Source organism: Eleutherodactylus coqui, unplaced genomic scaffold (assembly GCF_035609145.1).
Source record: "Eleutherodactylus coqui strain aEleCoq1 unplaced genomic scaffold, aEleCoq1.hap1 HAP1_SCAFFOLD_28, whole genome shotgun sequence".
Classification (NCBI taxonomy): Eukaryota; Metazoa; Chordata; class Amphibia; order Anura; family Eleutherodactylidae; genus Eleutherodactylus; species Eleutherodactylus coqui.
The window spans coordinates 348,527-375,900 of record NW_027101783.1 but is presented as its reverse complement, the minus strand read 5'-3'; the positions used below and the strand labels follow the sequence as shown (position 1 = coordinate 375,900).

General features: G+C 44.3%; 1 protein-coding gene across 1 annotated transcript in view; it reads left to right on the top strand.

Annotated features, from left to right (window-relative positions):
- Positions 1-7,889: 7,889 nt before the first annotated feature.
- Positions 7,890-27,374, top strand: part of LOC136591287 (matrilin-2-like) — a 101,434-nt gene continuing 81,949 nt past the window's right edge. Inside the window, exons 1-2 of the mRNA XM_066588506.1 lie at positions 7,890-8,125; positions 25,911-26,027. Of these exons, the coding sequence (XP_066444603.1) occupies positions 25,913-26,027 (115 nt within the window). The 5' untranslated portion in view covers positions 7,890-8,125; positions 25,911-25,912. The remainder of the gene's footprint in view (positions 8,126-25,910; positions 26,028-27,374) is intronic.

The window sequence follows — 27,374 nt, the reverse complement described above, 5'->3', positions numbered from 1 at the left end:
GGATGAAAAGCAACCCCACACATGAATGGTTTTAGCATGCCTTACTATTGGCATGACACAGGGACTTATGGTAGCGCTCGTATTTTCTTCTCTGAGCATTCTTTTAGATGTTCCAAACAGTCTGACTTTACCCCAGTCCTCTGCAGTCCGATCCCGGTACTTCCTGCAGAATGTCAGTCTGTCCTTGTTTCTTGGATAGAAGTGACAACTTTGCTGCCCTTCTTGACACTAGGCCAACCTCCAAAAGCCTTCACCTCACTGCATTCTGACGCCTACCTGCTGCCATGCAAGCTCTGCATTGGTTTAACTGATCCTGTAGTTAAATAGTCTTTAAGGGTGGCTTCACACAAGCGTGTTTTTTTGCGTGCATAGGTGCATACATAAGTGTGCACCCATGTACATGCAAAAACACACGTGAATGCAGGTCCATGCATTGTTTTCAAATCCCCGCATGCTGATAGACCAGCACCACAGAGCGGGGGACAGCAGGTGAAGACATGGCTGAGCCCCGGCAGCTGAAGGGAGGTGAGTATCTTTTTTTTTTGTTTGTTTTTTTACAGCATTTTTACAGGATTTTCAGGGAAGGGCTTATATTTAAAGCCCTTCCCTGAAAGCAATTGACAGTGTGCCAGCAGCAGAATCCTCTACCGCAGCTGTGATGTGTGACAGCTGAAGTAGAGAATTGAAGAATTCCTCTGCTGCTTCTGTCACAGATGTGGCAGATGTAGCAGCAGGGAATTCTTTTTACTAGCGAGGATGAAGGAAACATCTGCCGCATGCGGCAGATGTGTTCTTTATCCCCGCGGGGACATGGCAGCGGCGGAGGGTACGTTTGTTTTTTTTTTACACTAAAATATTTGTTTTTCAGGGAAGGGCTTATATGTAAAGCCCTTCCCTGAAAAACAATTCAGGGGTGCCGGCAGACTATTCTTTTGGCTTCATTGAAAACAATGCGTGCATTCCCTATAGTGCACGCATGTGCTATCTTTGCAGGCACACGCCTGTAAAGCATGGACATGTGCACACACCATAGGGAATGCATGCACGAAATACACGCTCATCTAAAGCCACCCTAACAGATGGACTTGGCACTTGTTTGACTTTCTTAGGCGCCCTGAAGCCTCCAATACTGCAATTGAACCTCTCTCTCTCCTTGAGGTTCTTGATGATCCGATAAGACATTGATTTAGGGCAATCTTACAAGTGGCAATATTCTTGCCTGCAAAGGCCTTTTGGTGCAATAATGACCACACGTGTTTCCTTGGAGGTAACTATGGTTAACAGAAGAAGACAATGATTTCAAGCACCATCCCCCTTTTAAAGCAACCAGTCTGCTCTTATAACTCAATCAGCATGACAGAATATCAACTACCTTGTCTTGATTAACATTTTCTCTTGTGCTAATGAGAAGATCACTGAAAGCAAGTCATTTTGTGGCAATGTTAAAATTAAGTGAAAATGGGGATTTTGTGATTAAGTTCATTTTCATGGCAAGGAAAGACTTTTCAATTTATTGCAATCATCTAATCACTCTTAATAACAATCTAGAGTTAATGCAAATTGCCACTATAAAAACTGAAGTGGAAAACTTTGTGAAAACCAAAATTTGTGTCAGTCTCAAAACTTTTGGACACAACTGCAAACACTGGGAGATTCTGTTAGTACTCAGGAAAGGTGACTGCTAAAGGTCAAGTCTTATTTTACCCTTTAATGTCCAGCTTGCGTCTTTAAACCCAGAACACGTTGCCTCCTTCTTGTCAAAACCTTCAAGCAAATTATTGCTGTGAGAGAGGATGTGGCTATCTTATGTATTCAGGCACAAAGAACAATAGCCTGCAGCATCAGGGCTTTAGTATATGAAACAGCTCATTCTCTAAGTACAGTGTGTAGCTATAACTACCTCTCACACTATAGTATTAGCAGCTGTCGCCTTTGCAACTGAGCACCCTGTTAGTGCCCTAATAGTAAGCCTGTCTCAAGCTAGTTCACAGCTGGTACTTCAGTAGATGACAGACAGGAAAGCATCACTATCGGCTGAAGTGGAAATGTCAGGACTCGAACCTGGGACCTCCTGTGCTACAGATGGTGTCCTTGCTGGACAAACTCCAGTGCTGAACTTAGCCTTGTTCCATGGTCCCAGTTATCTAGTTCCTGCCTCCTGGTCCTGGCCCCTCCATGCTTCTAATTAGGCTCACCATAAAAGCCCAACCTTGCCACTGCACCAGTGTGTGATTATTGTGTTTCACAGTCTTAGGCTGCATTCCCACAAACGTATATCGGCTTGGTTTTCACGCCGAGCCGATATACGTCGTCCTCATCTGCAGGGGGGGAGGATGGAAGAGCAAGGAGTAGGAACTGAGCTACCGCCTCCTCTCTGCCTCCTCTCCGCCCCTCTGCACTATTTGCAATGGGGAGAGGTGGAACGGGGGCAGGGGTAATTCACGGAACTTAGTCCCGCCCCGCCTCCTTTCATTGCAAATAGTGCAGAGGGGTGGAGAGGAGGCAGAGAGGGGGTGGGAGCTCAGTTCCTGCTCCTGGCTCTTCCATCCCCCCCCCCCCCTGCAGACGACGTATATCGGCTCGGCGTGAAAACCGAGCCGATATACGTTCGTGGGAATGCAGCCTTAGTCAAGCTCCTCTTCTGCCTGCTCCTCCACAAACTAACTGAGACCACCAGATACTGACCTCTAGTTTTCCTCCTGACCACGATACCCGCATTCTCCTTTGTACCATCAACCTGAAAACCACCTCATACTGACCTCTGTCTTTCCTCTAGACCACGATACCCGCCTCTCCTTTGTACTGCCAACCTGAGACTACCTGATACCGACCTCTGGCTTTCCTCCTGACCACGATACCCACCTCCTCCTTTGTACTTCCAACCTGAGACCACCTAATACCGACCTCTGGCTTTCCTCCTGACCATGATACCCACATCCTCCTTTGTACTGCAACCTGAGACCACCTGATACTGACCTCTGGCTCTCCCCTGACTACTCTCTGGACATGCACAGTTGCTACACCTGTGGCTCCAAACCTATTGCCAAAAACACTACAGGAAAAACACAGTAGCAGTGCGTGAAGTTGTGCTCTGCAACATTATAGTCTTCCAGACAGAAGGAGGGGTTTAGGCAAGCGAATGGGGCTCCAAAGGATGCAACAAAATCAGCACTGTAGCACTGTTCAGAGCCTGGTAGGCCAGTCCAACACTACAGTCAAATATGAAAATTCTTTTGCCTTTGCAGATGTATATCTTTGTTAATATTGTGCTGCATCACAGCAATTGCAATATAGTATAGAAATGCGGTGTTGTTATGACAAGTTATTGCTTCCATTCCTAAAAAGTATATTACTCCGATGGTAAAAAGAATATAAAGGGTATTAGACCACCAAGAAGCAACAGTCAGGACTGCTTATGGAAACACTGATTGGTTCGGAATCGAGAAAGGCATACGGCAAGGCAGCATTCTATCACCAGTCCTTTTCAATCTGTACGCAGAAACGATCAGGAGGCAATGTAATCTGGACAAATCAGAAATCGGAGTCAAAATTGGTGGCAAAAATGTCAACAACCTTCGGTATGCAGATGACAGCACCCTGCTTGAGGAAAGTGAAAGGGACCTGGAATACCTTATCAAACGAGTGCAAAAGGAAAGCAAATGCATGGGACTGTACTTCAACAGCAAGAAAACGAAAGTCATGGCCGCGGTGGGCAACAGTACAGTGAACATAAAGATTAACAACGAAGAAGTCGAGTCGGTCCAAGATTTCATCTTCCTTGGATCCAAAATCAATTTTAACTGGCAATCTGGACCTGAGATCAAGAGATGGATTACACTTGGTAGGAATGCAATGCAAGGAATGGAAAAGATCTGAAAAACCAAGAATCTTAGCATTGCAACAAAAACCAGACTGGTCAATGCAATCGTCTTTCCCATAACGGCGTATGGTTGTGAAAGATGGATGTTCAGGAAAACAGACAGAAGGAGAATTGATGGTGCTGTAGGAGAATGCTACGGATACCTTGGACTGCCATGACAATGAACCAGGTAGCGTTAGATCGCGTCCAACCTGAAAATATCACCTGAGGGCAAAATCACAAACAGCGGCTCGTTTTTTGGACATGTGATGTGCGCTAACTCACTGGAAACAGTACTGATGCTTGGCAAAGTCAGTGGAAAGAGAAGATCAGGACGACAAAGAACAAGATGGCTAGATACAATCAAGGGCACCACCAACATGTCAATTTCCGAACTGAAAGAAGCGGTGAAAGACAGGAATGCATGGAGAACATTGATCCATAGATTGACCAAGGGTCGGATGCGACTGAACGGATAATCCTCACAGACCATAACGTAGTTGCATGTACCAGCTTTAAAAAAAATCACTGGCTTTTTTACATGCATTTTTGAGGGTCAAAACCACAATCAAAATTGTGTGTGAAGCCCTTATGAGTCACTTACTGGCTTTATTCCACAACTGCTGAGTCGGCATTATAATAAAGAACACCACATTGCAATGCACCAGTGAATGTGACTTCCTGATGATTTTTTTGTAAGTCTTCTCTTCCAAAGCAATGTGAATTTAAACTTTGTTCAGATGGATGTTTTCCTATAAAGTAGGAAGGTGGTAGAACATCACATGATCATACTTGACAAATCAACAAGTGCAAATACAGAAACTGGAAAATATTTTTCTTAGCTTACAAATATTAATACCTTTGTGTTATGTAACACCAGCACAATTGCATTTGTAGTATCTACCACTAGATCGTGCTGTTGCAAGTGAAATCATTGCAGATGTATGTGACCTTCTGTAGAACATCTGAGGTGAAATTATTAGCAGATGATAAGCCATGATAAGGCCGTGTTTAGTGATGTGCTGAAACTGTCATTCTTTTGCGATGATATCTTCTAACATCCTTTCCTGGCTCAATATTTCAGTGGTAGACTGTCCCTTTAAATGGGTTGTCCTTTTGCAGACCTTGCTTCCATAAAGGCTATTAGGCAATTCTGAGTTAATGGGAGTCCTACCTTCATGGCCCTCACCTATTAGCTAGAGCAGAGAGTGGCTACATAATACGTCTCTCGCACTGGGGGGCCGTGTGTTACAAGGATAATTCATTGATTTTAGTGGTGAAGCAGGTGGATGGTAGATGTATGGCACAACAGTGACAAGATGGAGACAGGGGCAGAACATACTTTTTTACAATATAACTTTACTTAAAGAATGTGAAATAGGGTTTTTACTCCATTGAACAGTACACAATAGTTAAATGTTGTATAATACAATGTAAAACGTTGTATAATAGAACTTGTCTCGAAGCGGGCCTCAACGAGTCACCTGGAGAACATGTACTGGCTATTGGCCATCACTGATGCTGCTAACTCTTGCTTAGATCTACTTCCTCGCCCCGCACCGCCCCTCCCCCTTCCGCCATAGGGGCAATGTCTCTGCTACTGAAAACCTAGACGTCACAGATGTCAATTATCCCAATTCTTGGCTTTATCGCACTTGCACAATTTGCTTACCGCCCCCGGTTACTCATTGCATCTTTACAAATAGCATTTAGTTTTTATCAACGAAATTCAAAGTGAATCAACAAAAGAGAAATCTAAATCAAATCAATATTTGGTGTCACTATTACTACCTGGGCAACAATTGGGGGTCACTATTACTACTGGGGCAACTATTGGGGGTCACTATTACTACTGGGGCAACTATTGGGGGTCACTATTACTACTGGGGAAGCTATCATGTGTGATACTGTCTGCTAAACTGATGTATCTAAGCTGATCCTGTGTGATACATCTGCTGAGCAGACGTATCTAAGCAAATCCTGTGTGATACGTCAGCTGAGCAGACGTATCACACAGGATCTGCTTAGATACAGCTGCTCATCTGCTGAGCTGACGTATCACACATGATCGGCTTGAAAACATCTGTTCAGCAAACGTATTCCACAGGATCTGCTTAGATACAGCAGCTTTGCAGACTTATCACAGACACACCAATATCAAACATGTGTTTTTTATTTTAAAAAGAGCGGAAAGTGGACAAAAAAGAGGTTTTTTTAACATGCTTTTTATGTCCCTGCCGGGGACTTGAACCTGTCATTATATGATCTCTATGATAATACATTGCAGTATGCCTATACTGCAATGCATTATCACTATTGCTTGCGATCATTTACCATGGGAGATCCAGACGCTAGGCAATAGCATATGGTTGCCATGGCAACCCATCAGCCCTCTACAACAACGTGTTTGTGGCATGTACGCAGTTTACAGCGGGAGGTCAGTGTTCTCACCGATCCCCGCTGTTGCAGTGAGAGGTTGGCTGTCAGTCACAGCAGGCTCCCGCTGCAGATTGCATGGGCTCATCTTCTGAGCCGTGATTTGCATAGGACGTAAGTTTACATCCTTGTGCAGCAAGTACCCGCCACCCAGGACGTAAACTTACGTCATATAACGTTAAGCGGTTAAGGATAATGTCACAAATCCACAAGGTTGTAAACCACTATTTAGACCATTATGGGTTAACTGTACAAAATGGCAGAACACTGGCAACATGTTTCAGAGAACCAAGAATGTAGCTTATGTGACAGTTTTAGGCTACCTTCACACATCTGGTAAATGCTGCAGAATATCCATAGCGGAATTTGTGTTGGAATTTCTGCAGCATTTTCGGTACAAGCCACGGAGAGATTTCAAAAATGTCTTTCACTAGCAGCAGAAAATTTCAACACTGCAGATTCTAAAACTGCAGCAAGATCGATTTATGCTGCATCTTTTAACCATTTAAATACAAGGTTTAGGGCTCCTGTAGATGAGCGTATGCATACCGTAGATAGCACTCGCACCATGATCGAACCGGCTGGGCAGCCTAGGTAGTCCCCGGTGTTATCGATTAACACCGCAAAATTGTGCATTTCAGTGTGCAATTTCGTGCGCACCCCCATAGACTCCTATGGTGCTATTCAATGTGATGGTTGTGCTTGGTTCATCAAGTGCTGCAGTGATTGGCTAAACTGCGACGCTTGAGAACTAATAAGAGCCCCCTGACCAGGCAGTGGCTGAAGACTACAATCAAGTGCCGTGAAACTGTAGGAGGAGAAGTGCGGTGGAGCGGACAGCACCCATTGTTTGTTTTTTTTAAAGCAGCTAGGGCTTATTTTTGGGGTAGGAAAAATCCTGGCAAAAGAATGCTACAAAGTCGCGCAACTGTAGTTCCACAAAATTGCTATATTGCCGTGAGAAAATGCTGCAAACTCACACAGAACACAGTTGCGATATCGCTGCAATTTTCTTGCGACAATATCGCTGTTGCCTGTGTGAAAGAAGCCTTAATGCGTGCGTTTTGTGCATGCATGAAAAACTAGGACCTGCTCTATCTTTCTGCATATTACACAGCAGAGGCCCCCATGGCTTGCTGGCGGTCATGTGCAGTACAGTTTTTTGTCTCTTTGTTTGTATTTTCCGTGCGGTTGATTAGCGATGATGCGGGTACCTGCATGCCATACGCAATGTTAATTGTGTATGGACTGCGAGTCGGAGGCCTACGCTGACTTCAATGGAGGCTGTGTGCTCGCAGAATACATAATTCGGATGCGCGAATGTGAAGGAAAAATTGACATTACATGCCTTTCAATGCCTGCATTTTGCAACGGATGCTCTGCGCGGATGGAAATCGCAGATTCCGCAATTAGAACTCTTCTTCCTCCCTCCTCTTCATGCCACAAACAGCCACAATACTAATAATATTGTAACTAAACCTACAACAACACAAGTTACAATGTAACTCTTCCTTCTCCCTCTCCAGCAGATAGTGAGAAGGTGGAGACAATGTAGCGATCATCTGTTCCTTCTCCTCCAGATGTTTGCTTTGACTTTCCACATCTCTGCTCCCGTCCTCACTGAGCCGCCCCCATGTATCTCCCCTCAGCCTTGGCATGCCCTGCGCGCTGTGTGCCCGGTTCCTGCCCTGGTGGAGAGGAGGGCGGGTCTTTCCATGCCTGATGTATGTTCTCCAGAGCGGCAATCTTCCTTCTTGTGGTCCTGGATGTGGACGGCTGTGTGTGTGAGCAGCCGCGGGGTGAGCTGAGCTTCCTTCTTCCGCACCGCAGGTAAGATCCGTGGATCGCTGCGCGCCGCACGTGCGGATTATGGAACGCGTAGCTGAGTTCTACACTGTGCGCCTCGTAAGATTTGCGCAGTTTGTCCTTGGAGCCATAACTTGGATTGTGTCATTGGACAAATCTCTGCAGTTTGATCAATGGGTGCAATAAACTGTGCAGATGGTACCAGAACTGATTTATTGCACAACTATTGTGTGTTATATAGAATACGGAGCAGGAGCTGGATATACTGTAGATAATACAGGGGGGCTGCAGTTGTTACTAGTTCCACAACAGCTCCCTGCCTACCCTCATATCTCGGACTTGTAGGACTTGTCTGCCTACCCTCATGTCTGGGACTTGCAGGATCACAAGAACTACAGGCTGAAGAAAAGATGTGCCAGAAAGTTAATGGAAGAGAAGTTTTATATTGTCCCAGACCATTACAGATACAGCAGAGTTGAGTTTGTCATATGCACAGTCTACTACATATTCATTATAGTGGTTTTGCATATAGCAGTTAAACCTGCTGTATAAGAATAAAAATGTAAATTCAGCTCTGCTACATCTGTATTCCCAGATGCGATGCAGCGTTATATCACTCAATACTAGTTATATCGGTCCATGCAGGTTGCAGCAAAAACATATAAAATGGCAAGAAGGGTCCTGTATAAATGGCGTTATTGGTGCAAAATGTCCTATTTCGTCTTTGAATATTGGGGCTTATTCACATGGGCATATGCATTTTCAGTCCGAGAAAAACGGAACAATTTCATTGCATGTGTCTATATGTGTTGCTCGCATTTTTGTTGCGTATGTGTATTCTTTTTACATATGTGTGCCATCCGTGTATCATACGTCTTTTAGGGCGGCTTCAGACCGGCATATTTCAAAATACGCTCGCTTCTGCTCAACATTTTTGTGCAGAGAACAAGTGTTTTTTACACGCATGCCTGCGCAAATACTGTGCGTTCACATGGGCAGGGGAATACCCCTACTCTGTTTTAAATAGCTATTTAGCGAAACGAGATGCCACTGTGTGGGTAGGCACTGCATTTTACGAATACCTGCATGTTACATATGTGCGTATTTACACACCTCCCATAGAGCTCTATAGGCCTCTCTGCTGCACAAATACGCAAGAGATAGAGCAGGTCCTTTTTTTTTACGCCCACGAGAACACGCACTCAAAATAAAGAAAAAAAGAATAACCGCAAAAAGGTGCTAAAAGACGCTCATCTGAAAGGAGTCCTAAAGCTGCCTTCACACGAGCGAGAAAAGCGCGCGAGATTTGTGCATTACAAAACACACAAATCTTGCATAAATGTGAACCACATTCTTTAGAATGGCGTCATACACATGAGCGATGTTTTCCTACCGTGATGTGAAACGGGAAACAAATAGCAGCATGTTCTATTTTTCAGCGTGCTTTTGCATCGCACCGACCATTGTTTTAAATGGGGCCGGCGACAGCAGCGCACCACGTGCTAGATGTACGCAATACAAGGTCTGCCATTGAAAACAATGGGAGAAACTCCACGATCCTCCACTGCCGCCGCGGGGAATTCACATGTTGGCGAGTGCGATATCGGGCCGTGATTCACAACCCAATATCACACTCGCCTGTGGGAAGTTAGCCTTATGCGTTTAGATGTTTGCTCATTCGCGCCTTATAATTGCATGGGTGAAGAATTGCTGCGATCGAGTCCCGATCGTAATTCACGTATTTTCAGCCATTCACAGGGGCCGCTGCTTTTTGGGCGATTTTTTTTCTTTCGCGGTAAAATACCTACGTAAATATGGTCATGTAAATAAGTCCTTACACACAAAAAAAAGCAAGACGGACCAATTGATGTCAATTTTTCTGTTTTCACTGTCTTCTGGCAACATGTGTAAAAAAAACACAGCGCACATTCATGTAACAGCCGCATTCGCTGCATTTTGGTTTCTTTGCGCCACCAAAGCCTTTGATGGACAATTTTGGTCTGTAAATACATAGAAAGTAGAACCGTCTAATTTCAATGGATTCATTCCCATTTCCTTTTTTTGCATGTGCATTTCTCGCTCACGCAAAAAAATAGGACCTGCTGTATTTTCCTGCGTATTGGTGCACCAAGGGCCCCATAGAAGTCTATGGGAGGTGTGCAAATGTGCAATATGCGCAAGTCCATGAAAAAACACATATGGACCTTATTAAGCTAAAAAAAACTTTTAAAATCAGGACGGGTGCATTTTGCGTGCGCATGTGACTGCAAGTTCAGTACTATGCGCCAATACACGCGCAAATCAAACTCCTTCACTGCGCAAATACGTTTACGCTGAAGCGTGTGCAATTGCACATATGCTCATCTGAAGCCGCCCTTAATGGGTCCGTGTGCTGTATGTATTTTTTGCTTAATGAATACGTACAGCACATGGACCCATTAAAATACGGCTATGTGAATAATGCCTTAGGCCACATTCACGTGGGCCGAAAATGCTGCATAATTTCCATAACATTTGCAGTGCAAGCCATGTGGAGAGGATTTTTAAAAAAATGTCTATTTATGCTGCGGATTTCTGTTGTGGAATTTAACCCTTGAAATACAATTGTTTTGCATATCCACACCACTAGCTTGTGCTGAAATGGCCTGCATAATAGTATTGGCAGAAGCAGGTAAAGCAGGTGAAGTATATAAAACAGGGCCATGCTTACCCTTCTCAATTAAGGAGTGAGATAACATAATAAAAGTTCTACTAGAGGACGTAAGAATAGTTGTGGTCAACTCATGAGCATTTCTTATCAGGATTGCAGGAAGGGTTGAATGAGCAAACTCTGCTAACCTGTTTGCCGCTTTGTGAGATGTCTTGGCAAAGCAATCAGAACATTCCATGCATTACGCACGTTCACCCCACTCAATACTCAATGTTGCTCCCAGTGTACGACATGCAGCCTCACAGTGCAGAGTATTTGCTTTAGCATTTCGCAGATGCCTGTGCCTGTGCGCCATCTTGAAGCACACATGCACCAGAGGCTTCGCTGATCGTCATCGCAACCTAAATTGAACATCAGACAGACTTCACAGCAACCAGCCTCAGCTATTACCACTCCTCCACTTCTCCACTCCTCTACTCCCCCATAGCAGGAACAATGATCCAGCACAACCAGTGGCCCAAAGACCAAGAAGACACTTGGCACAGCAGAGGTAGAAACATAGCTAGCATGATAGATGGGAGTTCTCCTTGGATGTCTCCACTGCTCACATCGCCACATCACGTTCTAGGCTACACCCCCTTGCAGTTGCAGAATAACAAGCTATGGTATAAGCAATGCACTCTAGCGATAGAACTGGAAGTACTCCAACAGCAACCGGTAAACTACTAATCGTGGATTACTACACACAGTCTGGGTATAACCAAAGAATTAGCTGTAACTAGCAGATTTGTTTTAAATTTTTAAGGCAGTAATCCCAAAAGTCTTAGACTAGTTTCCAATAAAGACTCAGTACACGTGAGTCGACTGCATACTTGAGCCATGAACTTACGAGTATCTCACAGATCAGTGTTATGTGACTAACAGGCCTGTATAGTCGCTAACAGTCACTATATGTGTGAACACATTTGGCTTTTTTTGGAGGCCAGCCTCACTTACGATATGTTGCTGAGGGAACCCTCAAATTCGCTGGTAACTCTGGATCTAAAGAACTGTTGGATGGCGCCAACTTGCTCTGTCGCAGGGCGCTGCTTCCTCTAGCAGTTTTTGTAATGGTCTCTCTAGCAGCTCCAGCTGCTGTACTGCACCCTATTGTAGATGGTAGCCCTCTGGGTCTGCAGCATGACCTCCTTCAGACTATCACTTCTAGCAGTGCTTCCAGGGTCCAGCAGCAGCTCAAGAAGCAGCACCTTTGCTGTACAATGGACTCCCTGCACTCAGGGGAGTGGCTGGCTCCAATCCAGAAGCACCTGACACACAGTGTCTCTATGCTGCCCCTTCTCTTGCAGGCACCATCAGCCCCTCTGCCTGCTGAGTTCTCTCACAGTCCCTAGTAAGTTTTCAGGACCTTGCTGGTGGGAGAAACCTTCCTCTGCAGTGCCTAGTATGTTCCAGGACCTTTCTCTGCACTGTGTAGGGGGGACAGCACTACCCCCCTACAAATACTGTGGATTATCTTCAACATTTATGGCCAGTGTGAAGACGGCCTTACACTTAATCGTTTACAATTAAATCTGGGGTTCCAAATTATCAGACTGAGATAAGACCCCAAAATCAAATGTGATAAGTGCATTGCGATTTTATGCGATACCATGTGATGCAATTAAGGGTTCACGTGCACAGGTGTATGGAGCTGCGATTACGCACATGTTTTTCTCGCCCATTGATTTACTTTAGGCCATTCAGACATGCGTTTTTTTCACGTGTGTAAAAAAAAACAGCATGCCTTCTTTGAGTACATATTATGCACCTTATAGGCTATGGGGGGTTAAAATACGTAGTAAATATGTGTGTAATATGCAGCCCCCATACGCCCGCTGAGTGAGCCCTGGGGAGAAGAACCTTCTTTTCGAAGGTTTAAAAAATATGTCATTGCGTTGCAGTATTGCGTGATATCATTGGGGATTTTTGGAATGTTTAGCCACAATATTGCACTAGGATGTAACCTGATCGCATTAGTGACATAACAGCATTTAGTCAATGCTGGCCTTATGCTTAAAGTGAAACATTTGTACAATTGGCCTCCCTTTAAATGAGACACAATTTGACATCAAGCAGATGTACTGCATATAGATTTAGTCAAGAACAGCTCCTCCAGGCTGAGGTTACAGTTGGAAACACTTCTACATTAGCGCATAGTTTACATGCTGCACACAACTGTGTCAGATTCCTCATATATGTATTTCTTGGCTTGAGACGATCCTTGTAAGACCTACCGATATCCCCAAGTTACTTTCAGAGTCTGTGTTTCACTCCGAGCGAGTGGATAGGGGTGTATTGCGGAGGGATGGGACAAGCTTTGGCATTTCTCCACCTGAATCCGCCTACAGGAACAAAAATCTTTCCATTACTGTATAATGCGGCGAACGCTGGTTGTGCGCAGCATCGTGTAACCACAACTTCCCAGCTAGGGTCATCATGTAAGCAGTCACCATTGGAAGAATAAGTCCCCCTGGTCCGAACAATTGTTTAATTTGGACCTGCTTCTATGAAGGATTTACCATCTGGCTTGCAAGCAGAAATGATCTGGAGGTTTAGTTCACGCTCGTGTTGTAAGCGACGCTGCAGTAACGAATATACTATATACTGAGTCCTATGGAGGATATATTCAGTCCGCTGCTCTCACATTGATTTTAGTACTAGACCAAGTTCACATCAGGTGTTTGCCTTGTTTTACCAGTGTGCCGTGTCCGGATGGAAGTAGGGATTTCTGCATTTAGAATACGCTTTGCCTTATTGAAATTGGAGCGTTCACTAGGTGTGCAGATTTTTCCCGTTGCCTTCTAAAATTTGTTTTAATGTGTGATGTGGCAAATGTGTTTCTTTAGGAAAGATTTTCCAGAACTGTTTCTTACGGCCTCCAGCGCACTCCAGGTGGAGTCCGAATAAAAGGACTAGACACTGACAGCATATGGACCCATATTACCCAGTCTGGCAAAACATGCCCCAGTTCTTTCACGCCAACACAGACTGCGTAAAATAACTTATTGCTTACACTATTGTAAAGCAGTTCTTTTCCAGTTGAGGCTCGCCCATTCAAATCTATGGGGATAGAAAAAAACGGACAGTACCCAGATGCCATCTGTCTGTCTGCCATCTTTTTTTTGCTTTCGAGAAATGCATTAAAAAAAACAGTGAGCCCGTTTGAGTTCTTTTTTGCAAATGTGAAAAACGGACACATGGACCAAATATGGAGGCCGTACAGAAATGCATATGGATGAAAAAATCTCCTGTGCATTTCAGTTACACAAAAAAAGTGCAGCATACTCTAATTTCCTGCGGATTTTTGTACCAAAACTCCCCAGGTGTCAATGGGGATGCGCAAATGCACAAGGAGATGCATCATACACAGCATGATTGCACAGGAAAAGAAGACATCTTGAACTCATTAGACTAATTAGCTATTTCAATGGCGGGGAGCGTCTGTTGTTTTATTTTCACTTGCGCAAATGCACGTTTTGCATCTGCAAAAAAATAACTGATATGCCGATGTGTGTGCAAAAAAGGAATGTTTGTTCCACAAATACACGTACATTCATGCCTAGGGGCTCATTCACACAAGGGAATTTGCGCAGCTAAGTTACACGTGCAGAAAAAGGAGACTATTAAAACCAATGGTTTCCAATGGAAACGTTCAGATAAAGGAATTTTGGCGTGAATGGATGCGTGAAACACTGAACAAAACGCAGGAAAGAACACCTCTGGACCTCATAAGACTGTAATAGCCCAATAATTACACAGAAAGGGAGTGTCTTGTGTGAACTGTACCTGCGTGCGCAAAAAATACTGTAACACGCGCAGAAACGTGCAAAAGAAGCTGCTTACCTGGCTCTTTAAACATTGTTCATGCGCATATACGTTCCGAAGCCGCCCTAACTCAGAAGCCACCCTTAGGCCTCGTTTACATGAGCGTTGTTTTGCAGGCACCTACATGCACACTAAACAGTGCGTCTATTAGAGCCATTGGTTCCCAATGGTGTGTTCACATGTCCGTCTTTTGCAGGCGTGCAAATTTGCGCACCTGCAAAAGATAGGACAGCCGCATACTGGGAAGGTCTGTGCTGCACGTAAATATTCCCAGCGGGGAGTCCCCTCATCACTGAACACTTTGATAGCACTGTCACAGTGTTCAGTGATTAGGGGCCTGCCCGCGGGCAGTAAAGAATCCCCTGCCACAGCTGTGAGGATCACGATGTTCTCCCATTGCTTACAATGTATTTGATGAATGGCTGAGCGCTTCCTGTGATTGGCTAAGTGATCAGCCAATCAGACACAGCCCTTTCAGGAGGCGGGGAAAGAGCTTTAGTGCAGTGACAGGGAGCCAAGCTGCAAGATGCGCCGACCCCCGATAGCAGGGGAGAGGTGAGTATATACAGTATTTTTTTTAATTTTTTACACATGCTAGGGATGATTTTCAGGGAACGGCTTATATTTAAAGCCCTTCCCCGAAAATCACTGTAGTGGTTGCCTGCAGCCCATTGCTTTCAATGGGGCCGCCGGCAGCAGCAGTGGCCCCATTGAAAGCAATGGGAGAACACTGCGATCCTCACAGCTGTGGCAGGGGATTCTTTAGGCTAACTTCACACAGAAGAGTGCGATATCGGGCCGTGAATTTCCCTGCGGATGTGAGGTGTTTTTATGTCAAAACCATGATTGTGGATGGTTTTCTATTGTTTTCAATGGTAAGACCTCGCACATGGTGCAATGCTGCCCCAGCACTACTGAGGACAATGGGCGGTGCGATACAAGGGCACACCCAAAGATAGGACGTACTGCAATTTGTTGTATTAGCTTATGTGTATGACCCCATTAAAAAGAATGTTGTTCATATTTGTGTTAGATTGTCTCGGCTGTGTGAAAACAGCCTTAGGGCTGTTTCCCACGAGCATATATCAGTTTGCCATTTCCACGGTCGGCCGATATACGCTGTGATCTGAGGCATTGGATTCCAATGCATCAGATTACATGGCCGTATTCTCGCGATGTAAAAGCAGCCGGCCAGCCAATACAGCGCCAGACATTTTTATGTTGGGCCCAAAAGATAGTCCTGGAACTATCGTTTGGGCCGGAATACGTCGGCCGCTGCATGGGCTCCTATGGGAGCCAATGACAGCGGCCGGAGAAGGAAGGTGGGAGGGAGTTTAGCAGCGTAACTGCTAAACTCCCTCCCTCCCTCTCTCTCTCCTCCATTCCGGCTGATTCCAATGGGAGGGGGTGGAGCTAAGCTGTGGATTTTGCTCCAGATTTTGTTGCAGACTTGCTGCAGGTTTGCGTTTTTGCATTTCAAAGGTTGAAATCCAAAGTGAAAACCTGCAGAATTTATAGACATGCTGTGGATTTACAAAATTTTCATCTCCATGTGGACAACGCTTTTTGACATCACATCCACGTGGCTCGTACTGTAAGTGCTGTGGCAATTTTGTATTACTGTGGGAAGGCGGCTTTTAGGATAAAAAAAGCCCCTTGTGCAGGATTCTGTCTTTCTGCCCCCACCCAAGCACAAATGAATGCTTTTGCTGCAAAAATTCAGCACCTTTTACTGTACAAGCCATGTAAAGAAGAATTCTAAAAATCCGCACATGGAGTAGAAATTTTGCGCAACGAATCCGTAGCATTTTAGAAAAACGTTGCAGATTCTAATTCCACATCATGCCTATTTATACTGCGGTTTTATGTTCCGGATTTCTAATACAAGGGTTAAAATCTGCAGCAGATTCGCAATGAAAATAGCAACCAAATCTGCACCATTTAGTGAAATCTATGAATTTCCAGCATATTGGCTGTGGGTTTTCTGCTTCTGATTGCCTGTAGCAGATACGCTGAGTGTGGAGCCACCCTAAATGTGTAGCTCAAGCTAATGTCCTGATAATATTATTCAAATAAAGGAGATGGAACAATACCTCTGCAGCGCCACCTACTGGAAGGCAGCATTCCTGCAAGTCAATGTTAGACTCCTTATACAAGCCTTGTAACAATGACTGGGATGCATGTCTGATATCTGGAACTGATCTCTGTAAGTGTACACATCTGTGTTCACGCCTATGTTGAGGTTCCATCACATTAAAGCAACACTGTTTTTTGTCCAGCAAAATTATAGACACCATGACAGAACCCAACAGATTACCCACTATAGGTCCGTAGGGTTCGTTGGACATTAGTTTCTATACCTTGAAAGATCCATCGTCGCTTCCATTTTCCAATTTTCTTCTCCCATGACAGAACGTCTAATGCAGATGTGAACTGCACCAAACCCCATATTTCCTGTTTATATGAACCAATTCGGGCAGTGCTCGAGGCTTATAAACCAGCAGAGGAAAACAGCCTGATAGATAAAGTCCAAGCAACCAAAATTTGTGTTATTGGCACTGTTGCTGGTATATTAGCTGCACTGTTACAGTAGCAATGTGGTTCTGCGATAGGCACTGTTATAGTCGGGACACTGGTGTGCAGAGGTGGCCATAGGCCTGAGAGGCTAGTCAGGTCATGGGCTAGTTTGGTCAAGCAGGGCTGGCGTCAGCACTTGGGCAGATGGCCGGACCAATTGCTTTCCAGTGGGCTCAATGTAGCTGAATTAGGGTTGATGCAAGATGAAGCATTTGCTACAGACCCAGAAGCGTAACTTGAAGCTGCTGGGCCCCAGTGCTAAATCTGGAACTGGGCCCCCAACTATAAAGCTTAATTGATAGTATTGGTTCGCTATATGGGGAAGAGAGACTTTATGGACCCCCTAGGGCTCCTGGGCCCAGATATAATCGCACCTCCTATACGTACACCCATGTATAGACCCCACTACTCCCGATGGCTTAAAGGGGTTGTAATGTACATCGTGCATTAATTATGAGCCATACAGAAGTTATTCACTTACCTGCTCCGTTGCTAGCGTCCCCGTCGCCATGGATCCGTCTAATTTTGCTTTCTTCTTGCGTTTTTAGACGCGCTTGCACTGTGCGGTCTTCTTCCTGGTGAATGGGGCCGCTCGTGCCGGAGAGCAGATCATCGTAGCTCCGCCCCGTCACATGTGCCGATTCCAGCCAATCAGGAGGCTGGAATCAGCAATGGACCGCACAGTGCCCACGGTGCACCATGGGAAAGGACCCGCGGTGCATCGTGGGTGAAGATCCCGGCGGCCATCTTGGTGAAGGAAGAAGTAGGAAGAAGGAAGACGTCGCAGAGCGGGGATTCGGGTAAGTAATATGTTGTTTTTTTTTAACACATCCATTGGGGTTGTCCTGCGCCAAACGGGGGGCCTATGGAAAAAAAACAAAAACGTTTCGGCGCGAGACAACCCCTTTAAGGAGCAGCTGCAGAATTATTGCCTTGGGGGACGATTTATTACAGAAGGCTGTGTAGCGGGGAGGTGGTGCTTGCCCCTCTTCTTTCTTTTTGAAGCAATAAAGAACTGGTGCATTTGTGCACTGCACTCATTCAGGCCCGAGAAACAAGCAACAAACAGATGACATCTCAAAGGTCAGAATCAGCATCAATTAATACTTGTATTGCCCCGTTCTGGGTAATTTGGACTCCACCTACAACATGAGGCTGTTAGATTTTTTTCATAAGGCCCATAGAGTTCGCAATCTACCCATGCTATTATAGGCACAGTGTAAAGGCCCATTTAGATACAACGATTATCACTCAAAATTCGCTCAAAAGCCATCTTTTGAGCGATAATTGTTGTGTCTAAATGTGCCCATCTTTCAGTTTTCTGCCAAACGATTGTTTTCAGTTCTGCTTGAAAATCATCATTCCACAGAACAGCTGATAAGCAGGACCACACGCTGTGTCTGCTATCCATGGTGCTGAATTCTCCTTGGGGAGCTAGAGATTACATTGTTTTCTCTTTAGCAGCCCCTGGCTGAACAATAGAGCTAATTCCAGAGCTCAGAAGCCTTGCTGAGTTCTGTAACAGCTCCCAGAAGCTCATTTGCATACAAATGAAGCTGATAAAGTACTAATAGCAATTAGTGCCTATGAGTACTGTATGTAAAACGATCGCTGATCTTTAAATTAAAGATTATCTGTGGGTGTAAATGGGCCTTAAGCCCTTGACCTTTGGCCAAGACCACTCTCAGACCACCCTGCTATAACATAATATTTGTTTGACTTATTGACATAGTAAACACATATAATCAAACATCAACCAATCACCTCACCTTGCCTTTGCTCAGCTGAACACATGGACAGAATGCTAGTAATGACTGACGTGGGGTTCAAAAATTCTTCCTGTGATGTTTGAGTCTGATTTCTCTTCTCCAAATAGACACCCATTGAGTCAAGCTGAATTCATTTTTTATTTAGAGTGTCACTGCCCAAGAGATAAACTCTGCTGAATATGCTCATTTGGCCAGATACAGCCAAATGAGCATGTTCTGATATTTCCAATGCCACTATTCAAGTCTATTGAGAGGTATAGCACAAGCTCATCCTGGTCTCCAGATGAGAACGGAGACTAAGGGCCCATCATTCTCAGTAATGTTGGAGGTCCCAAAGGTCAGACAACACTTATCTTACTCTTATTATAACCTGCCAAAGTGATATATCTGAAAGTAAAAAAGGGGTTGTCATGGGACATGCCCTTGAAAGAGGGCCTGTCAGGTACATAATGGACTGCATATCTTTACTGTCAGGTCCTTGCTGCTTCCTATGCTACTAACATATTCTTTTGATTTTAGTGATTTGGTCACTTGCAATGACTCCCATTACTTTAAGAGCTGATACTAGTCGATTGTCAAGTGGGTGCTCTCTGTCTTCATGTCCAATGTCAATCAAACATCACGTGAGCCATTTGATGATTGACTATTGTTAGACACCAAGATTAATGGAAATCATTGTAGACGAATGGGCAAGTGGAGCTAGAAGAAATGTAAAAACAGCGGCGGAATCAGTAAAGACTCATCTGTGAAAAGGTATGCAGCCGGTTCCACTTGTCAGAGGACGAGACAGGCCCTTTTGTAAAGTCAAAGTTGGCTGGGTCATAAATGGTAATACATAGCTCCAAATCAAATCTTCACTTTAGAGGGGTTGTTCAGGAGTTTTACTATTGATGACGAGGCAAGGGCGATGATTACGTCCCATTAAGACCCTAACGGTTGAGTTATAAAGACAGCTAAGTCATTGCTTCAGTTGAAGAACACATTGTCTAGGAAGGATGTGTCATGGACAGCATGCCGGCTGTAATACTGTCATATATTTGTAGTGGCCCAGTACATCATCTTAGTCCCCTCCATAAATGTCATACAAGTTTGTCTTATATGGATGCACTGTGCAAAATCTGTCTTGTCATTTCCAGTGTGTGTGTTGCACAGCTGCAGCGCTTGAGAGATTAACTTTAATAAATCCAAGTCTGCATGTGAATGTATCAAGTTTTTCATGTCATGTGGTATGAGAGAAGCTATAAATAGGAGTGATTGAGAGCGGGAAAGGAGTTCCATTTTCTAAAGTTGAGAGAATCTAAAGCACAGAGCCACATGGAGGCACCTTCAGCCTCCTTGTGGTGAAGATGGAAGCAGAGGAGAGATTTCCTGTGCTGATTGTGTTCTGGATGTGAGTGGAGTGAACCCCCAAGAGTAAGAGAGAGCAATGCATTGTAAGTAACTACTTCTTCTCAAGGCCAGAGCAGAGGTACTCTCAGATTGTCTAATTTTCCTACGTGGCCGTCCAGAGCTACGACCACCGCATAGAGGTACACCTGGTAATTGTCACACCCACTGGTCTTCAAGTCGGGGAATAATTCTTACTACATTTTAAAATCCATTGCCTGTACTGTAAAGTCTCTGATTGAATTGCCTTGTATCAACTGTTTCAAGTTTACAAGTAAAAGTTTATGCCAGGCCCTAACCATTCCTAGGGACCCATAGTACTCAAAGACTGTCTTTGTCTGCATTTATTCTCCGTTGACGATCATTCCTGTGTGTTGGAACGGTGGTGTCACCTGTGACAACTACAATCCCCATTCTCCTGTTTATTGGCATTCCCTATCCCAGGGGTGTCTTTGGTGGCCTGCAGTGATACTCTGGCCTTGGCTGCGTGTATACCTCTTGGAAAATGAGTTTGGTAAGTGCCGCCATGACAAGCCATCACTTTACCCTCCCAGCTCCCTACGTATGTCAGGTGTTTGGGGTCTCTCTATGGGATGCTGCATATTTGCAGTAAGAAACTGGACGCAGAAAGATCACTTTCCAACTGGAAAAATGCTTAGCCTTGCGATCAGTTGAACGAAAGGGATCCTGAGCAATGGACCCCTGCTGACTAACTATTGTTGACCTATCCTGAAAGTAGGTCATCAATACTAAAATTCCTAAACAACCCCTTTAAGTATTTAATCCTCAACCAAGTTTTTTTCCAGTTGGAAAATGATCTTTCAGGAATAATGTCCAGTTCTTCCTTACAAATATATGACAGCATTACATCCCGCATGCCCTCCATGATACATCCTTCCTAGACAATGTTTTCTTGGACTGAAGCAATGACTCAGCTGTCTGTGTAACTCAACCGTAAAAGTTTTAATAGGAAGTTATCATCGCCTCTGCCTGACGGAAACCTTACATCCTAACATGGGGTATATTAATTAGACATCCTCCAAATATCCAGGCCCCGCAGGTACAGAGGGTGCTGACTTGACTCTTTGAAGGCAGTCATAAATGGACATGTGTAGATCTCATTTTTCATTTATGAAACACAGAAGGAAATCGTATCCAGGTACCCGAGCCTAATGGAGAACCCAGCTGAGAAGTGAAGCGTTGTGCCAGTTTACTATATAGAAGGATTGGACGAGGCGTTGGAACTAACCTGGTGTTCATAATCCTCACAAACATCAGCCACACCTTCATCAGTGGCCTTGAAAGTTTAATGACTTCAGACACTGTACTGAAAGTGCAATTTTGTTCCCATTCCTTGTGAATTTATTGCAATGCTATGTACTTGGAAAAATGATCTTGCCAAATAATTTAGGAAAACTTCCACGTTCAAGTTAAAGTGTCCAAAATGCAGAGAACTTCTGTTTTAATGGGGCCATTAACATAGACAAATGCTGAACTCTTTATATGGCCTGTAATCTCAGAACGCTTTTACTTCAAGTCGTTCCAAGGCAAAACATTTATTTAAAGGGGTTGTCCCGCGCCGAAACGGGTTTTTTTTTTTTTCAACCCCCCCCCCCGTTCGGCGCGAGACAACCCCGATGCAGGGAGGTAAAGAAAGCTCACCGGAGCGCTTACCTTAATCCCCGCGCTCCGGTGACTTCTCTACTCACCGCTGAAGATGGCCTCTTCCTCCGTGGACCGCAGCTCTTCTGTGCGGTCCACTGCCGATTCCAGCCTCCTGATTGGCTGGAATCGGCACGTGACGGGGCGGAGCTACACGGAGCTACACGGAGCCCCATAGAAGACTGCAGAAGACCCGGACTGCGCAAGCGCGGCTAATTTGGCCATCGGAGGCCAAAAATTAGTCGGCTCCATGGAGACGAGGACGCCAGCAACGGAGCAGGTAAGTATAAAACTTTTGATAACTTCTGTATGGCTCATAATTAATGCACAATGTACATTACAAAGTGCATTATTATGGCCATACAGAAGTGTATAGACCCACTTGCTGCCTCGGGACATCTCCTTTAAGTCATCAGAGTCTGGAAAGCCTTCTCGTAAATATTTTGACGTGTAAACTTAGTTAACCGTAAAATACAGGAAGATTTTTTTTATTTATACTATACCCGTGGCAAGTACTTCTGCTAACTTCTCATCATATCTTCAGTATACGGACGTCTGGTAGACTCTCCTAGAGGTAATAGCTCCAACAGCTGTTAGTACAGAGAGTCCTGTGTTGTAGAAGATTGTACAGAAGCTCCTTCTTCTGTTCTTCTTTCCACTAAGTCAGCATTCACATGTTGCAGTTTTCCTGTGAGCTATACAACAATAGTCTATTGGAGATTATGAATTCCTTTTGACACATTTGAGTCTATGCCTAGCTGCTATAGACCATTAAAGCGATCCTCAGGTCTTGGGACAAAATTTGTCCTGCCATCAGAGGAGGGAGTAATATTATCTGGCACCTTTTCTTTGTGCCATTGTCTCCTGGATATGCTGGTTCCCATGGCCTCACTTCCATCTTCCAAGATGGTTGCTGGACTTCTTAGACTACCCAACACACACTGAGCTCTGGTGGTACATTGGAAGTCTAAAGCATTACATGCTACTCTGATTGGCCAACGTTGCTCATGTGAGCAATGCTGACAAATCAAAAGGAGCATGGAGTGCATGAGTTACTGATACACAGTGTGCATCGGGTGGTGACATCAGCAGGAAAGGCGCAAAGGAAGAGGGCCACGTAATATTACTCAACCCCTGAGACAAATTTTTTCCCAGGACTGGAGAGTCACTTTAAGTCACTTTAAGTGACTCTCTGATTTCAGGACAAATTCTGTCCTGATTCAAGATGGGGAGGGGGTTAGTTTAATTGCAATTATTCTTCTCCACCACTCCTCCAGTCCGCTGATTCTGGGACCCATTTTTGACTTGCAGCCATTTTCTAACTACCTAATGCACACCGTGCACTGCTATTGGCCAGTGCTGATCATATAAGTGGCAATGGTCAAATCAGAGGTCATATATAGTGCATTGGTAGTCTAATGTTCCATTTGGATGGGACGAGAGTTGTCTAAACGACTGCACAAACACTAATGTCACCACTAAGTTCGTTCGAGAATTTAGACAGGAAGACTTCACCGCTCGATCGTGGGCTTCTCACTCAGCGCTTCACCTTCTATGTGAAGCGCTGAGTAGGGAGCGTTTACATTAAGTGGAAAGCCAGCAATCTAGTGATCATTTTTATGCTGACTGAAAGGGATAACGAATAGTAAACAATTTTTTTGCATTTATACTGCACGATTATCACTAATTTTCGTTCGAACAAATTATGACCTTTTACACTACTAGTGCTTTATGCAGATTAGGTAGCCTGAAGACTGTGTCAACCATCTTGAATGGTTGAAAACGGGACCCAGAACCAGTGGATCGGAGAGAGACGTCAGAACGAACTGCAGGCAATATACAAGAATTGTGTTTCGAAACCAGAGGGTCACTTTAATAATTCCATGTTAATTAGTAAATCTATAACCTTTGGATAAAAATTTGTTGGTGCAGCGTCCGAGGAGCAGGCCCACATCCAAGGAGACAACGGGGTAAAGAAAGACCTTGTCACGCAGCTCTACTTTCTCCTCCTGCTAAGGGTAGCTCCAAACCCAACCATGTTACTGCTGGGGGAGATCACAGGGATAGTAACCAGGGGTTACCTGTAGTCTGATTGTCACTCGTGACGCCACCGTTCCTTCTTCACGGATGGATCTGGCAGTTGAATAAAATAGTCCAACACCAGAAGAGTACATTTTGGAATAAAACTGGGAACAGTCGATCTTGTCCATTTGCTTAAATGTTTAAATAAAGTCAATAACAACAGCTTACGAGTATAACATCTCGGCGGGGCTCACAGGGTATTTGTACAATTCACAGTCCAAGTTATCTGCAGGTTTCTCAAATGCAGTCCACAAACAAGACACTGACAAGACATTGACACGAGACAGACATAGAACATTCTGGAGGGGCCCCACTAACTCTGAGCCACTACATTGGGACATGGTTAATGTCTGGATTGAAACTTAGTGCCTTTGAGATATTGTTCTACACCAAGTAAATATTCATAAAGTTTTCAAAGGTATAGACTTTAATCTCTATGCTAGTTGAGAACTGAAGGGGCATTCCTAACATAGACAGACCCAAAAGTAACAGGAATTCATTTATTAAAAATCTATTTATTTGTACATTTTGAAACATCAGTCTCCTTCAGAGTTCTCTCCGGCTGAAGCAATACATTTGTCCTGTTCTTTGTATCACCTCTTCAACATCAATAAAAAAGGTTTTCCTTTGAGGTCTCTTTTAACCCGAGAGTTTTTTTTTTTTAAATCACACCGAGCGAGATCGGTGAGGCAAGGGTGTCGTGCACTGTGCTGGCTGGTGCGTTGTTATGATGGAACAACCGGTCATCTGATTACCACTACGGCTCTTTAAAGTTAGAAGCACGGTTTCTGGGGAAGGAGCCACTGGGCATTTTGATGCTGTAACTGGTAAGGCAAATACTTCCATCTATAATTCCTTTAAAAATAGATGAAATTGCTGATAGGTATCCTTTACCTGTGCTATTTGTTTAAACAAATCCAACTCTATCTTCTGTAACGTTGAGTTTCCATTATACCGCTTGGCATTTTATTGAGTAAAATAGCAAAGCAAGCAGCGCTATTCAGTCTGGATCTGCACTAGAGGCTACAATGCGCATGTGAACACAGTCTTAAAGGGGTTCTGTCATTAAAAAAAAAGTCTATACTTACCTATTCCTCCCCAGACAGTCTTCTTACCGGATCTTCTCCTCACCGATCTTCCCCTGGCTCCTCCAGTCTCCCAGGTTACCTCACCTCAAGCCGGCTGGATCCTCTTCTTCCTTTGATGAAGCGTACATTGCCGAGATTCTGCCTCCTGCAGGTCAGTGTGCACTACATCACGAGTGATGTAGCGTTTACTGCCTAGCAGGGAATGCTGAATCCACGGCAACCAGCTTTAGTGCGCATGCACGATGTCTCACCGCAAGTGAACTGCAGCTAATGGATGCTCCAAAACAGGTAGAAGAGGATGTGGATGGCTGGAGGTGATGTGGCGTGGGGGACTGGAGGCACCAGGAAAAGAGCGGCGAAGTGAAGATTGGGTAAGAAGACTGCCTGGGGAGGAATAGGTAAGTATTGATTTTTTTTCTAATGACAAACCCCTTTAAGTGATATCCCACAATGCAGAAGGATACTGTAGTTAGTGTTTCCTGCTTCTCATTATTGCACCGGGTCTAGTGTAAAGACAAAAATGAAATCACAGGAACAAACTGTGTTTAGAACAGAGCTATAATGTAGCCTTAAGCATGAGCTCTTGGGAGCTGATCATGATCATCCCACGCTGCAGCCCTTACACGGACGGATTCCGTCCATACTGTATCTGGCGATGGTATAATAACATTTCTGGACATTGTGGTGTTTATATATTGCTGTAAATAGTTTTTACTTTGTATCTGTCTTAGATATGGGCCTCCCAGGAGTATGCATCGTGTTCTCACTACTCTTCCTGGCTGCCGAAGCCATACAAAAACGACAGTCAAGCGGACAAACCGAAGCGGAAAGTTACGCTAACATTTTAAGTAAGTAATTGCATGGTATCTTAGCACTTATCACAGAAACATCTCTGCTATGAATATCAGTAAACAGGCCTATTTTATGCAGGTGTCTAATGTGTTAGGTTGGGATTAAAATAAAGGAAGTAAAAAAAACAGTGATTTAAAGTGGCTTCAGAAAACTATATGAAAGAGCACGGATGACAGTAAAGCATGTGGGGGTGGTGGGACACAAGTGGCACAGTGTTAGAAAAAATATTTATATATATTAGGCCTCATGTCCACTTGAAAAATACAATCCGCGCAGAATCTGCAGCGGATTTCTGCGGCAGATTCCGGGCGGATTTGCTTTAAATGGTATTTTTTTTGCATGCAGATATCCGCACACATTGCTATCAATGTGATAGCAATGTTGCGGAATTCGCGGCAGAATGGAGCCTGCCGCGTTTTCTCTCCCTTGCGTGAAAAACGCAATTCTTTTAAAATTTCATCCGCGGGTGCAAAAATCAATTTAATGGACCCGCGGATGGCCAATGATTCCCTATGGGCAAAATCCGCTGCGGAATCCGCAATTCCATTTAGCTGGTGGACATGAGGCCTTAGAGTCCTCTTTATATGCTATTGCTGTGCTACAGAGAACAGGTTTTGACACATCTGGATGCAGCGCTTTATTTTCCCGTTTACATAGTTCTGTGAGGGCTCATTGCTTGCAGGTCATCCTGTAGTTTCTATTGGTACCTTTTGGGAGTTCATATAACATTTTTATTACTTTTTGTTAAAAAATTTGGGGGGAGACAGAGTGACTAAAAATGGCATAATTCCTGGCATTGTTTTTTTTAATGATGACGTTCACTATGGGGCATAAATAATGTATTACTTTGATAGATGGGTCTTTTATGGAGGCAGTGATATTAAATATGTTTTTGGTTGTGATCGTTTGACGCCTCATACAGTAAAATGCAATAACATAGTATTGCATTATGCCGTGTTCTGACAGGCAGGTCTTAATAGGCAATCAGTCGCTCTGAGGACCTTCAGAATACCCCAGGTTGCCATGACAACCAAGCAACACCAGGACAGGCGTGTATGCATGCTACTCAGATGGCTAGACACAGAAGCAGACAGAACCAAGGGGTAATGATCAGAGCTGAGCACTCTAAAACCTTCCAACAAGACCCACCTCAAAGCGGAGCAACCGTCCCGAAAGGGACCTCCCCACTACTTGCACGAAGCCAGGTCCAGAGTCAGAGGGGAACCAAAGTACAGAAACCAAGGACAAACAGTAACTGACAACGAATTAAAGACTAGAATAAACAGAATACAAAACAAACAGGAACATAGGGAACTAACCAGAAGACAGAAGCCAGACAACAG